Consider the following 11,618-nt stretch of genomic DNA (forward strand, 5'->3'; position numbering starts at 1 on the left):
ACGCAATCATGCCATGAAGCAGATTGTCTGCAGTAAAAAGCATTGAGGTTAGTGTTAAAGCAAGAAGTGTCAAAGATCCAGCACTACACTGACTTGTACAAAAAGCTGGACAAACCCAGTAGAGTGTAATCAGATCTGAAGGATTCCTGATCCCACCAATCTCCAGCAAAAAAAAACTATTTCTGGACCAGTCAGATCACAAATTAACATTTAGATTTAAATTCTTAAATTCACATAAATTCTTAATAAAACCTTTTCACAGATAATGTTTATGTTAATTACAAAGGCAATCTGGGTCATCTAAAAACATTAAATATTAATATTAACAGCAACGAAAGTGTTAATTGTCATCTCTAGAACCGTATAAATACATGGGAAATATTACACTGCAACAATTCATGGATCTCCTCTGCCCTCTACCACTACACAATTAAAGATTTTTTCTTGTGTTTTGGATTATTCTTTTTTTGTTTGTTTGTTTTATATGATAATATTTATTTATATAGACATGCATAGTGCACGAATAAACAGTAATGCAAGCACTAATTTATCATTGAACTTTTCAAGGCCCCTGACTGAGAAGTTGTTGTTGTTGCAGATCCTGGTTGGAAGTTTCCTTTACATAAATTGCTTGATGATATTTACATTTCTGAAAAAGGATTTTTTTAGAGAAGAAACCAGATATATTTTGTTTGCACAGACACTTTTTGTGGACACTGCTTTCATATTGGTATCGGACTTGCTTTCAGTCGAAACTTTTTTACAGTACCCTGTAAACATGGTTATTTGTTCTTTCATTATTCTAATTATGAATTATTTTACATGCTGTACACCTCTGACTTTGGTAGCTATGTGTCTGGAACGCTATGTGGCTGTATGCATGCCTTTGAGACATGCAGACATCTCCACAAGCAAGACAAGATTATATGGGCTTGTTATCATATGGAGTATCAGTTCTATAATTCCAGCATTCAGTTTTATAGGATTTTGGGTGGCAGCCCCAACTGTTACTCTGTACTCCAATAAAGTGTGTGATGCAGAGATCTTCTCAGTCAATGAATGGCAGGCCCATGGTTGTGCTGCAACATATGTTATACTTTTTATTTTGATGGTCAGTGTCATTGTTTTTACCTATATCAAAATACTGATTGCAGCCAGAGCTGCTGCTTCTGAGAAAAATAAATCAAACAAGAGCCTGAGAACTGTGCTGCTTCATGGTGCTCAATTGTTTTTGTGCATGATGCAGTTTTTTAACCCATATATGGAAATGGCATATTGGTATGTGGAAGAAATGACACTTAGAAATATAAAATATTCAAATTTAATAATTTTTTTGTTTGTACCACGTAGTCTTAGTCCATTAATTTATGGTCTGAGAGATGAAAAATTTTACTATGTTTTGAGACATTATGCTTTGTGTGGTACAAACTACCTTTTCACAACATTAAATGAAATCAAACAATTGAAAACAAGACCAACTTAAACAAAACACAAGACCTGCCAAAATCAGAGCTTACTATTTGTGACTTTTTTAATGTATTGTTAAAACAGATGTCTTAATAATGACAGTATGAGAAATCTTTATTTGTGTACATTTTTAGTGTCATTTGATTATTCGTTCATTACATGCCATTTTTATTATTGTGTATGGATTATCAAGCAATACCACTCATCTATTTTCCATGCTTTAATAGAAAAATTGACTAAAATGATAGCCTTTTTATTTTTCCAATTTCATATAAAATACGTAACGTTTTGAAGAAAAAATATATTTTTGTTAGTTCTTCTTTTTTCTCCTCCTCCTCCTCCTATTATTATTATTATTATTATTATTATTAATAAATTACACCCAGGACCATGCTGAATTGTATAAAAAGCTGGACAAACCCATCAGCTCTGAACGATTTCTGACCCCACCAATCTTCAGCAGAACAAAGCAATTCCTGGACCAGCATGTTCACAAATCAACATTTATACTTTGTTACAGTAGCATACTGCCATTATTTTAATAAACTTGTGTTTATTTTCAAATCATCAAAGATTTCTCAATACTAAAACTGTATAAATAGCATCATTTTTATATAAGTTGTTTTACATTTTTATCCTTCTATAGTATACAGTGTATGATTTTTTTTCTTATAGTAACTTATAGCCCTCTCAGAAAAAATAGTGGCAGAATTTAGGAAAACAGTGGATTTTAATATACATTTTTTTAACACTTGGCAAACTCACTGAGCCGACTGTAATTTAAAAAAAAATGGTCTGCCACTTGTCTTAGACATACTAGCAAATAGTGTGTATTAAATAGGTCTGAGTGGGAAGCAACAAAATGTGGGGTGCACTGGCTGTAGGCCTGCCATCATGGGCATGCTGCTTAATATTTTGGTATAAGTAGAAGCTAGCGATTGATGCTTAAATGATACAATCCTACAACATTGGCTTTAACAAAAACAAAGACTTTAACAAAAACAAAGATGCCATTTCATTGACAAAAAAGCCTGGTGTATGAGCAAAGCAGTTCCAAAGACTATCAAGGACTTGAAAGCAGTATACTGTACAAGGTCTGAATGCAATCACATCAGAAAGCTGATCGTCTGCAGTAAAAAGCATTGAGGACAGTTGTTAAAGCAAAAAGTGGCAAAGTCCCAGGCCTCGACAGATTTGTACAAACAGCTCGACAAACCCAGTGGAGTGTGATCAGCTCCGAACGATTTCTGACCCCACCAATCTCCAGTACCAAACAACTCCTCAACCAGTCAGATTACAAAGTAACATTTAGACTTGGCATATTTACTAATATTCATAATAAAATGCCCTCACAGTGTGTATCAAACAGGTCTAAGCAAGGTGCAACAAAATGCGGGGTGTGCTCGCTAATCTGGAAGTATGAGCAAAAGCTAGCGATTAATGCTAAAGTGATACCAGATACCAGATCTCCAGCACCAAACAATTCCTGAATCTGTCAAATCACAAATTAACATTCAGACTTGCATATTCTCTGATATTCATAATAAAATGGCCTTACAAATAATGCTTACAGTAATTATTATAAACTTTTTTAAAAAATCTCATGTTTACCTCTAGATATATCTTAATACTGTACCTAAACAAACAAGTAAATTGAGAAATTGTCTTAAGAAATAAAAATTATCACACATGAATTGGGTCATGAGCAATAAATATACTTTGAAAGCCCACTGGACATACCAAAATCAGAGATTGTTGTTTGTAATTATTTTTTAAATTGTATGGTAAAACTGATGTTTTGATTTTTACAGCATAAGAAATCCTTATTTGTGTGCATATTCTTGATTTCATGCGATATAAAGGGAATTTAGTGTCATTTGGTCTTTAGTTTTTTACATGCCATTTACAGTACCTTAAAATTTTCCATGCTTTAATAAAAAAAAAATATTAAAATGGTAAGCTCTTAATTTTTCCAATTTCATATAAAATACATAATATTTTGGAGAAAAATGGTATTGTAAGTTGTTGTTGTTGTTATTATTATTATTATTATTATTATTATTACGGAGTTTGTGTAAACTCTTAGTATAAAATGAACAATAAACCTTAAATGTCCTATGGGTTTTCTAATAGAAGCAATCACAAAATCCTAGAAATGTAAGGCCTTTTGTGACTTGTACTGTAAATGGTGCACACCGGTCAATACATTTCTATGTATTGCTAAAGTACAGTAAGTGAGAAGTTAGTTTGCATACTACAGGCAATTCTCAAATGTCATGTTTACTATACTTTGTTAAAGTAGCATCCTGACATTTTTTAATGAGCTTGTGTTTATTTTCTGATAGGTTTCTCCCAAGATTTTCGGAAAGGTTTCTCATTATTAAAACTGTATAAATGGCATCATTTTACATAAATTGTTTGGTTATTTTATCATTCTATATAACACACTGTAAAATATTTTTTTAACAAGATGATCTTGTATTTAACTGTAGTACCATGGTATTAAGGAGGCAAATTGTGGTAGGATTAGGAAATTTGAGTTTTTTTCATACTCCTGGCAAACTCACTGAGCCAACCATAATAATAAAACAAACTGCCATTTTCTTAGACATATTATCAAACTGTGTGTATCAAACAGGTCTGAGCAAGGTGCAATTAAATGTGGGTGTCCTGACTGATCCGAAAGTATGATCAGAAGCTAGTGATTAATGTTAAAGTGATACCATCCTGCACCAATGCTCCCCAAAAAAAAAAAAAAAAGCCTGGATGCCATTTCATTGACAAACAAGACTGGTGTTGGAGGAAGGCAGTTCCAAAGGCCAGCAAGGACAAGAAAACAGCATACAAGGCTCTGATGCAATCATACTAGGAAGCTGATCATCTGTAATACAAAGTATTGAGGACAGTGTTAAAGCAAGAAGTAGCAAAGACCCAGCAATATGCTGATTTGTACAAACAGCTGGACAAACCCAATGGAGTATGATCAGCTCTGAATCATTCCTGACCCCACCAAACAGCACCAAACTATTCCTGGAACGTTCAGATCCCAAATTAATATTGAGTGATAGAGTGATGTTCTTTTCAAGCATCCAGGGCTTTTTGAAGGTCTTGTGTGTGCTATTTGGAGGTCTAGACATGCTCAAGAAGCACACAGTTTGTGTGTAATTTCCTGAAGTCTTAACATGCTCAAAAAGCACACAGGTTGCCTAGATAGTGATTGTGTCGTTGCTTGTGCCCACTCCTCATTGCTTGCAACTATATTTAGGCCCCAAGCGCTATTACATCATCATTATGATTGTGCTGATGTCTAAAAGTGTTGATGTCATTGTGTGTTAAAGGCCCTATTTTTTTTCTAAAGATCATCATATTGAGTAAAATCGAAGTGTGATGCTTTTCTTCCAGCATCCAGGCCAGTTTAAAGGTCTGAACATGCTCATAACATTCCCAAAGGCATGCATATTAATTGGTATTTCTAAGAAATTTCTGCAATGAAATGACACCCTGTCCAGGGTATGCCTCTCCTTGTGCCCAACGTCTCCTGGGATAAGCTCCAGCCCCCCACAATCCTGTGCAGAATAAGCGGCATAAATAAATAAATAAGTTAATATTTGTGTCTAGAAATATCTTCAGACTTAATACCTGAACAAACAAGTCAAGTTAGAAAAATTCTTTGGAAATAAAAAGGATCAATCATGAATTGTGATCAATTCAATTGTGAGCAATAAACAAAATCCAACCTCTTAAGACATAATTTGTATACTCATATTTAATGCCTAATGACAGTATGTTTATAAGTAAGTAAGAAATTTTAAAAAATAAACATAAAGGCAAGCACATCATTACACAAAAAATAATTAAATATTAATAATGCCTCACCTCTAGAACAGTATAAATACATGAGAAATATCACACTGCAACAATTCATGGCTCCTCTCTACCCTCTACCACCACACAAGTGGAAATTTTTCTTGTTGTGTGGTGGATTATTCTTTAATATTTTTATATGTAAATATTGATTTTTATAAATATTGCAGGAATGAACAGAAACATAAGCACTAATTTGTCATTTAACTTTTTAAAGCCTTTGACTGAGAAGTTGTTGTTGCTGCAGATCCTGGTTGGAAGTTTCCTTTACATTAATTGCTTAATGATATTCACATTTCTGAAAAAAGGTGTATTTAGAGAAGAAACCAGATATATTTTGTTTGCACAAACACTTTTTGTGGACACTGCTTTCCTTTTGGTAGCAGACTTGCTTTCAGTTGGAACTTTTTTACAGTACCCCGTGAACATGGTTATTTGTTCTCTTAGTTTTTTAATTCAGAATTTTTTTACATGCTGTACCCCTCTGACTTTGGTAGCTATGTGTCTGGAACGCTATGTTGCTATATGCATGCCTTTGAGATATGCTGACATCTCCACAACTAAGATAAGGTTATATGGGCTTGTTATCATATGGAGTATCAGTTCTATAATTCCAGCATTCAGTTTTATAGGATATTGGGTAGCAGCCCCACCTGTTACTCTGTACTCCTATGAAGTGTGTAATGCAGAGGTTGTCTTAGTCAAAGAATGGCAGGCCCATGGTCGTGCTGCGATTTATGTTATACTTTTTTTTGTTATGGTCAGCATCATTGTATTCACCTATATCCAAATACTGATTGCAGCCAGAGCTGTTGCTTCTGAGAAAAAAAAATCAACTAATAAGAGCCTGAGAACTGTGCTGCTTCATGGTGCTCAATTGTTTTTGTGCATGATGCAGTTTTTTAACCCATATATAGAAATGGCATACTGGAATGTTGAAGAAATGACACTTAGAAATATAAAATATTCTAATTTAATTGTTTTTTTGTTTGTACCACGTAGTCTTAGTCCTTTAATTTATGGTCTAAGAGATGAAAAATTCTTCTATGTTTTAAGACATTATGCTTTGTTTGGTACAAGCTTCTCAACATTAAGTGAAATAAAACAATATAAAATAAGACCAATTTAAACAGAACACTTAGTATACCAAAATCAGAGTTTTTTTAAATTTAATGGTAAAACAGATGTTTTAATATCTTTATTCATATATAAATATATTTATATGTACACTATTTTTGATTTTATGGAATTTAAAGTAAGTCAAGTTTTATTTAGTTATTAGTTCCTTACATGCCATGTTAAATTATTGTGTATGAATTATGAAACAATACCCCTTTTTCATCTTTTTCCATCCTTTTATAAAAAAAATGGACTAAAATGGTAAACTCTTACTTTTTTCACAATATACATAACATTTTGGGGAAATAATAATAATAATAATAATAATAATAATAATATTATATCACAGGTAAACTCTTATATACAGTAAATTTCTATGGATTTATCAAGCTTAGAAACACATGAACATGATGAATAGGATGTGAATTTGCATGGTTTAACAATGTACAGATGTTATCATGTAGGGTGTACTCACTTTTGTTGCCAGCTATTTTGACAATAATGACTGTATACAGACTGTATGAGGACAGTACATCTGTACTGTTATACAAGCTGCACTTTGACTACTCTAAAATATATTTAAGTTTAATTTCTATAGTACTATCCTTTGAGAAGATATACTAAAATGTTTGCTGATATTAAGGGGGGTGTACTCACTTTTGTGAGATAATGTATAATAAATAATAAAGAATACAAAAACCCCATGGAGATCATGATAGAAACAGTCACAGAATTGTCAAAATAAAGTGCTTTTTGTCTTTTTAAGTGTGTAAGCTTTAGTATGCACAATTGCAGTGAATTCTTAAATTAGTAGCACTAAATAAAAAAAAAATTCCCATAACTAAAGTATCTACTGAAAGTGTCATGCTGCCAGCTCACACATGTTGGTCAAAAGACCGTTTTATGTTTGACATTTACTTTCCCACGCTGTTATGCTTCTCCCTAATTAGCCATATTTTCCTGGGATGTCATTTTTTCCCCATGCTCCCAGAACCCCCCACCTGAACACGGGTTTCTCATTCACTTATAATTTCTCCCAGGATTTTAGAAAGTGCAGCACACTGTCTTACTGCTGGATTACAGTATCTTGTACTCTTTTTCCCAATACTCTTATGTTTATCACAGATTGTTTTCACACTGGCGAGTTTTCCTAGTTTCTCTTTTTTATCCCTTTTTGTCTCACGCTTTTGGATTAATTGCTCCTCTATCGATTTTACAGCTTTTATCTTATGTTTCTGCTTTTTTGACTACAGCTCTGTCTTATGATTTAGCCCTGTTACTGACAATGGCAAAGGATCTTACAGCTCAGAACTAACGCTTCCACCTTCTGCACCACACCTCTACTCAACGATTTCACCTCGTCACACCGCCAAGGTATCTCATGGCTCTAAAATAACGTTTTCGCCTTCTTGCCCACACTTCTGCCCAGCTATTCCAACATTTTACAACATCAAAGGATCTCATGGCTTTGAGCTAGTGCTTCTGTTTTCCTGACAATGTTTCTGCTCAGCGATTTCAACTCATTTTAATGTTACAAGATACCATGATAACTCTTTTTCAGCGTGCCTCTAGCCTGCATTTGGGTCCGGACACTTGACTTTTGGACCCAGCAGACTTCAACAGGATGAGACTGGCCGAGCGCCCTCCTCGGGAAGCTCCAGAGAGCTTCAACTCATCTCACAAGTTCCCGAAAACCCACGGAAGCCCTGATTACCAAACTGCCTATCTTATGGAGGAGAGAAAGGCATGTGCAGATCCTTTTTCTCCTATTGCTTTAATTTTTAATGTTTGATTTCCAATAAATCTCATGATCCATATTGTACCAGCTTAAAAGCATACTCCAGAGAGATGGAAAGAGTTTTTGACAGTTTTCATTTTAGCAGGGAGGCCAGAAATGGATTGTTAAGCTTTTGTTGATAGTCACGTTCAGCCTACAACTATACAATCGAGTTTTGGACTCTGAACATTGGCTGAAACAACAGAGACTTTTCCTGAGGGGTTTGTCTGAGGCAGTCAAGGATGAGCTCATCTCTCGAAAGCTGCCCACCAATCGCTATGATATCATGGATCTCGCCGGCTGAGTAATCATTCTGAGGAGATCTGCCTCCTTGTCATGATAGAAATCTCATGTTGCTGTGGCATGCTTCTGTAGTTTTCTTTGTTCCCTGGCTAGCACTTCATGGCCCACAAATTGACTTCATGGCCCACAAATGGGCCCTATTTACTAGAAGCAAAGTCTTCTACGCGCCTTACAGGCTAGGGCAATAGCATCTCTTACCCAATGTGACAGTATTTGTCCGGCCCCCATGACATATAAAAACCTGCTCTGATTTACGTCACTGGCTAGTGGGGTAAATGTACTGTAAATCTGAAGAGCACGAACTGGACACAGTAAGTAAAGTATTTTCTGCTCCTGAGCTGTAAAAGGCAGAGGACACAGGCTTCGAAAACAACTGTGTGCATAGTCGAGAATGGAACCTTCAGAAGATGGTTAGGGTGAGAATGCAGAATAGCTTTGACCAGCACAGGGGCAGCCCAAAATAGCGGCTACGTACATTCTGAAAATACTAGGGCATGAGCCCAAGGTCAATTTTCTTGTAGGAACTTTAGCACTGAAACAATTTGGCAGTGGACTGGGTCTACATACTGTGCACCTATTTTCAATACATTCCATTTAAGGGCATAAGTTGGAGAACTGACTACTTCGGGGTGGGGTTTCCAAACCCTGAAGCACAGCTTGCCTGGGCAGCAAGTCTGCTCCCATATTCATCTGCCCTGAAATGTTAATCGTCCTGAGGTACAGGGACTTGTCCTGTCCCAGAAGCATAATCTGGGTCGCTAGCTTTTTCCAGCGGCGCGAGCACAGTCTGTCCAGGCAATTATTTACGAGACTACAGTAGTGTTGTCGACCCACACTGGGACATGATAGCCTCTTAACTGCTGGAGGGATCATTTCAGGGCCAGAATTGGAGTCATCGTTTCAAAGCAATTGATGTGCCGCATGAGAAGATGACCTCTCCAAATCCCTTGGGCTGGACGGCCATCTAAGGCCTCACCCCAGCCCGTGAGGGAGGCGTCTGTCATTAGCAGCCTGCGACGACAATACAGACATACAGTAGAGTGGGACCCAGAGTCAAGGACGAGGATCTGAACCAAATAGGAAGAGTACGAAGCTCTCGATACGTAACCCTTATAGCCTCTGGGGATTGGCCCTTGGATGAAATTCTCTGGCTCTTAGCCACAACTTAAGCGATCTTGTGCAGAAGGTCCAAGGGGATCACTGTGGATACAGCTGCCATGAGACCTAACACTCTCTGAAAGTGTTAAAAAGGTACTTTTTGGCCTAGCTTGATCTCCATTAGGATATTGAAAATGGATTCAACACGCACAGGAGACAGCTGTGCCGCATTGTGGTCGAATCCCATGTGACACCCATATTATGTCGTACTTAAGCAGGAAAGAGAATGTCTCGGGTTACTTTGCTGTAACCCTGTTTCCTGAAAAAGTGGGAACGAGATGCTGCGTAAAAAAACGCTATGGCAACGCTCCTCACATGACCGGTTGTTGAAACATGTATATATGCCAAAAATTTTGGCATATAAAACCTCGTTCAGGTGACGTCATTCGATTAGGTGCACCTGGAGGTTATAAATAGGCATGAACCGGAAACATCCTCAGGTCAATTTTGTCTGTAAGGACGTCCAGTCACGCATGCAGTGCCGCGTTGAAGCGCAGCATCTCCTTCCTGCTTTTTCAGGGAACAGGGTTACAGAAAATTACCCCGAGACGTTCCCTTTAAACAGCTACACTCAATGCTGCGTAAAAACGCTATGGGAATGAGAATACCAACTCCGTCGCACTGCAAGTGTCTGGACCCCCAAGGTTGTGTAATGTGGGCAAGGTACCCCCAATGAGTCTAGACATAATTCTGGGATGCTGACTCGAGGACCCCCGAGCCTGGCATCCAACTATGAAATCTGACAAATGTTTTGCGGAAAGGGCAACCTGCCGCATGACACACTTGGGAACACCTCTTGCCAGAGCAATTGATGAAGCAAATGGGCCCTAATCAATAGAGGCGAAGTGTGCCACACGCCTTATAGGCTAGGGCACTAGGATCTCTCACCCGAATCATCTAGTGGCGGCTGCCCTTCGGCTGCGGCCCCATGACATATGAAAACCTGCTCTGATTTACGCCACTGGCTAGTGCGGTGGTGTGCTGTAAATTTGAAGAGCATGGACTGGACACAGCAAATGAAGTCTTACTGCTCCGGAGCTATAACTGCGGAGGACAGAGGCATCGAGAACAACTGCAGAAGATAGTTGGGTGAGGATGCAGAATAGCTTTAGCTAGCCAATTGGCAAAGCCAATGTAGCTTTTGTACATAGTACAAAAGCTTCTGTAGTAAAGTGTAGCTTTTGAAAGGAAACGCTTTTTATGGCGTTGAGTCTCAATCCTAAAAATCAAAGTGAGCCAGGATGACAGCTCAATGTCGAAGCACTAGCTGCTAATTCTGGGCCAGAATCAGCCAGTCGTCTATGTAATTCAGAATACGCATGCCCTAGAATCATAGAGCCAGGGCTGCATCCAAACATTTTATATATGTGCGGGGTGACATGGCTAGGCCAAATTGAAGGACCCGTGGCGACACCCCTGAAAGTGAACCTGAGAAACTTCCTGTGTTGTGGCAATAATTCTATATGAAAATATGCGACCTTCAGATTGATTGTCACAAACCAAAACCAAAACTAGTTGGATTTGAGAAACAATCATTTGGGCTGTCAACATTTCAATATTCAGCCCACAAAAATGTTAAATGTAAAACTTTAGTCATGTTTAGTCATAACCATGCGGGGAGTGGGTACACCCACAACTATCTCTGACTGGGACAAATGGCTGGATGGTCCTGCTCCGTAAGGTCAAAACCCAAGGTCCGAACAGCCTCTTCATAACCAGCAAGCTCAACCACTTTCTCACAGCTAGTGCTTCCGTCCTTGAAGCCGTCTGAAGGAAGCAAGCCATCTGAAGGAAGCAAGCAGGCTTGCCCGCTCTTTTATCCACTCTTCAAGAACTCTTAATGAGACTTTATGCCAGAATTCCAAAATTAGAAAATGAAGAAACACCAACGCGTCACCAAAGAGCTTTCCTGAAAGACGTCATCTCAACG

General features: G+C 37.6%; 2 protein-coding genes across 2 annotated transcripts; both read left to right on the forward strand.

The window, feature by feature from the left end:
* Positions 1-508: 508 nt before the first annotated feature.
* On the forward strand, positions 509-1,483 carry LOC128532803 (odorant receptor 131-2-like). Its single transcript, XM_053506909.1, has one exon. It carries the CDS (start codon positions 509-511, stop codon positions 1,481-1,483), a length of 975 nt encoding a protein of 324 aa, XP_053362884.1.
* Positions 1,484-5,494: 4,011 nt separating this feature from the next.
* On the forward strand, positions 5,495-6,460 carry LOC128532653 (odorant receptor 131-2-like). The gene has a single exon (XM_053506725.1). It carries the CDS (start codon positions 5,504-5,506, stop codon positions 6,458-6,460), a length of 957 nt encoding a protein of 318 aa, XP_053362700.1. The 5' UTR covers positions 5,495-5,503.
* Positions 6,461-11,618: the final 5,158 nt, after the last annotated feature.

This window comes from Clarias gariepinus, chromosome 11, assembly GCF_024256425.1.
Source record: "Clarias gariepinus isolate MV-2021 ecotype Netherlands chromosome 11, CGAR_prim_01v2, whole genome shotgun sequence".
NCBI classification, from domain to species: Eukaryota; Metazoa; Chordata; class Actinopteri; order Siluriformes; family Clariidae; genus Clarias; species Clarias gariepinus.

Excerpts from the sequence above, each read along its gene's own strand:
- LOC128532803 (XM_053506909.1), top strand. The coding sequence starts at position 509 with ATGCATAGTGCACGAATAAACAGTAATGCAAGCACTAATTTATCATTG.
- LOC128532653 (XM_053506725.1), top strand. The coding sequence starts at position 5,504 with ATGAACAGAAACATAAGCACTAATTTGTCATTTAACTTTTTAAAGCCT.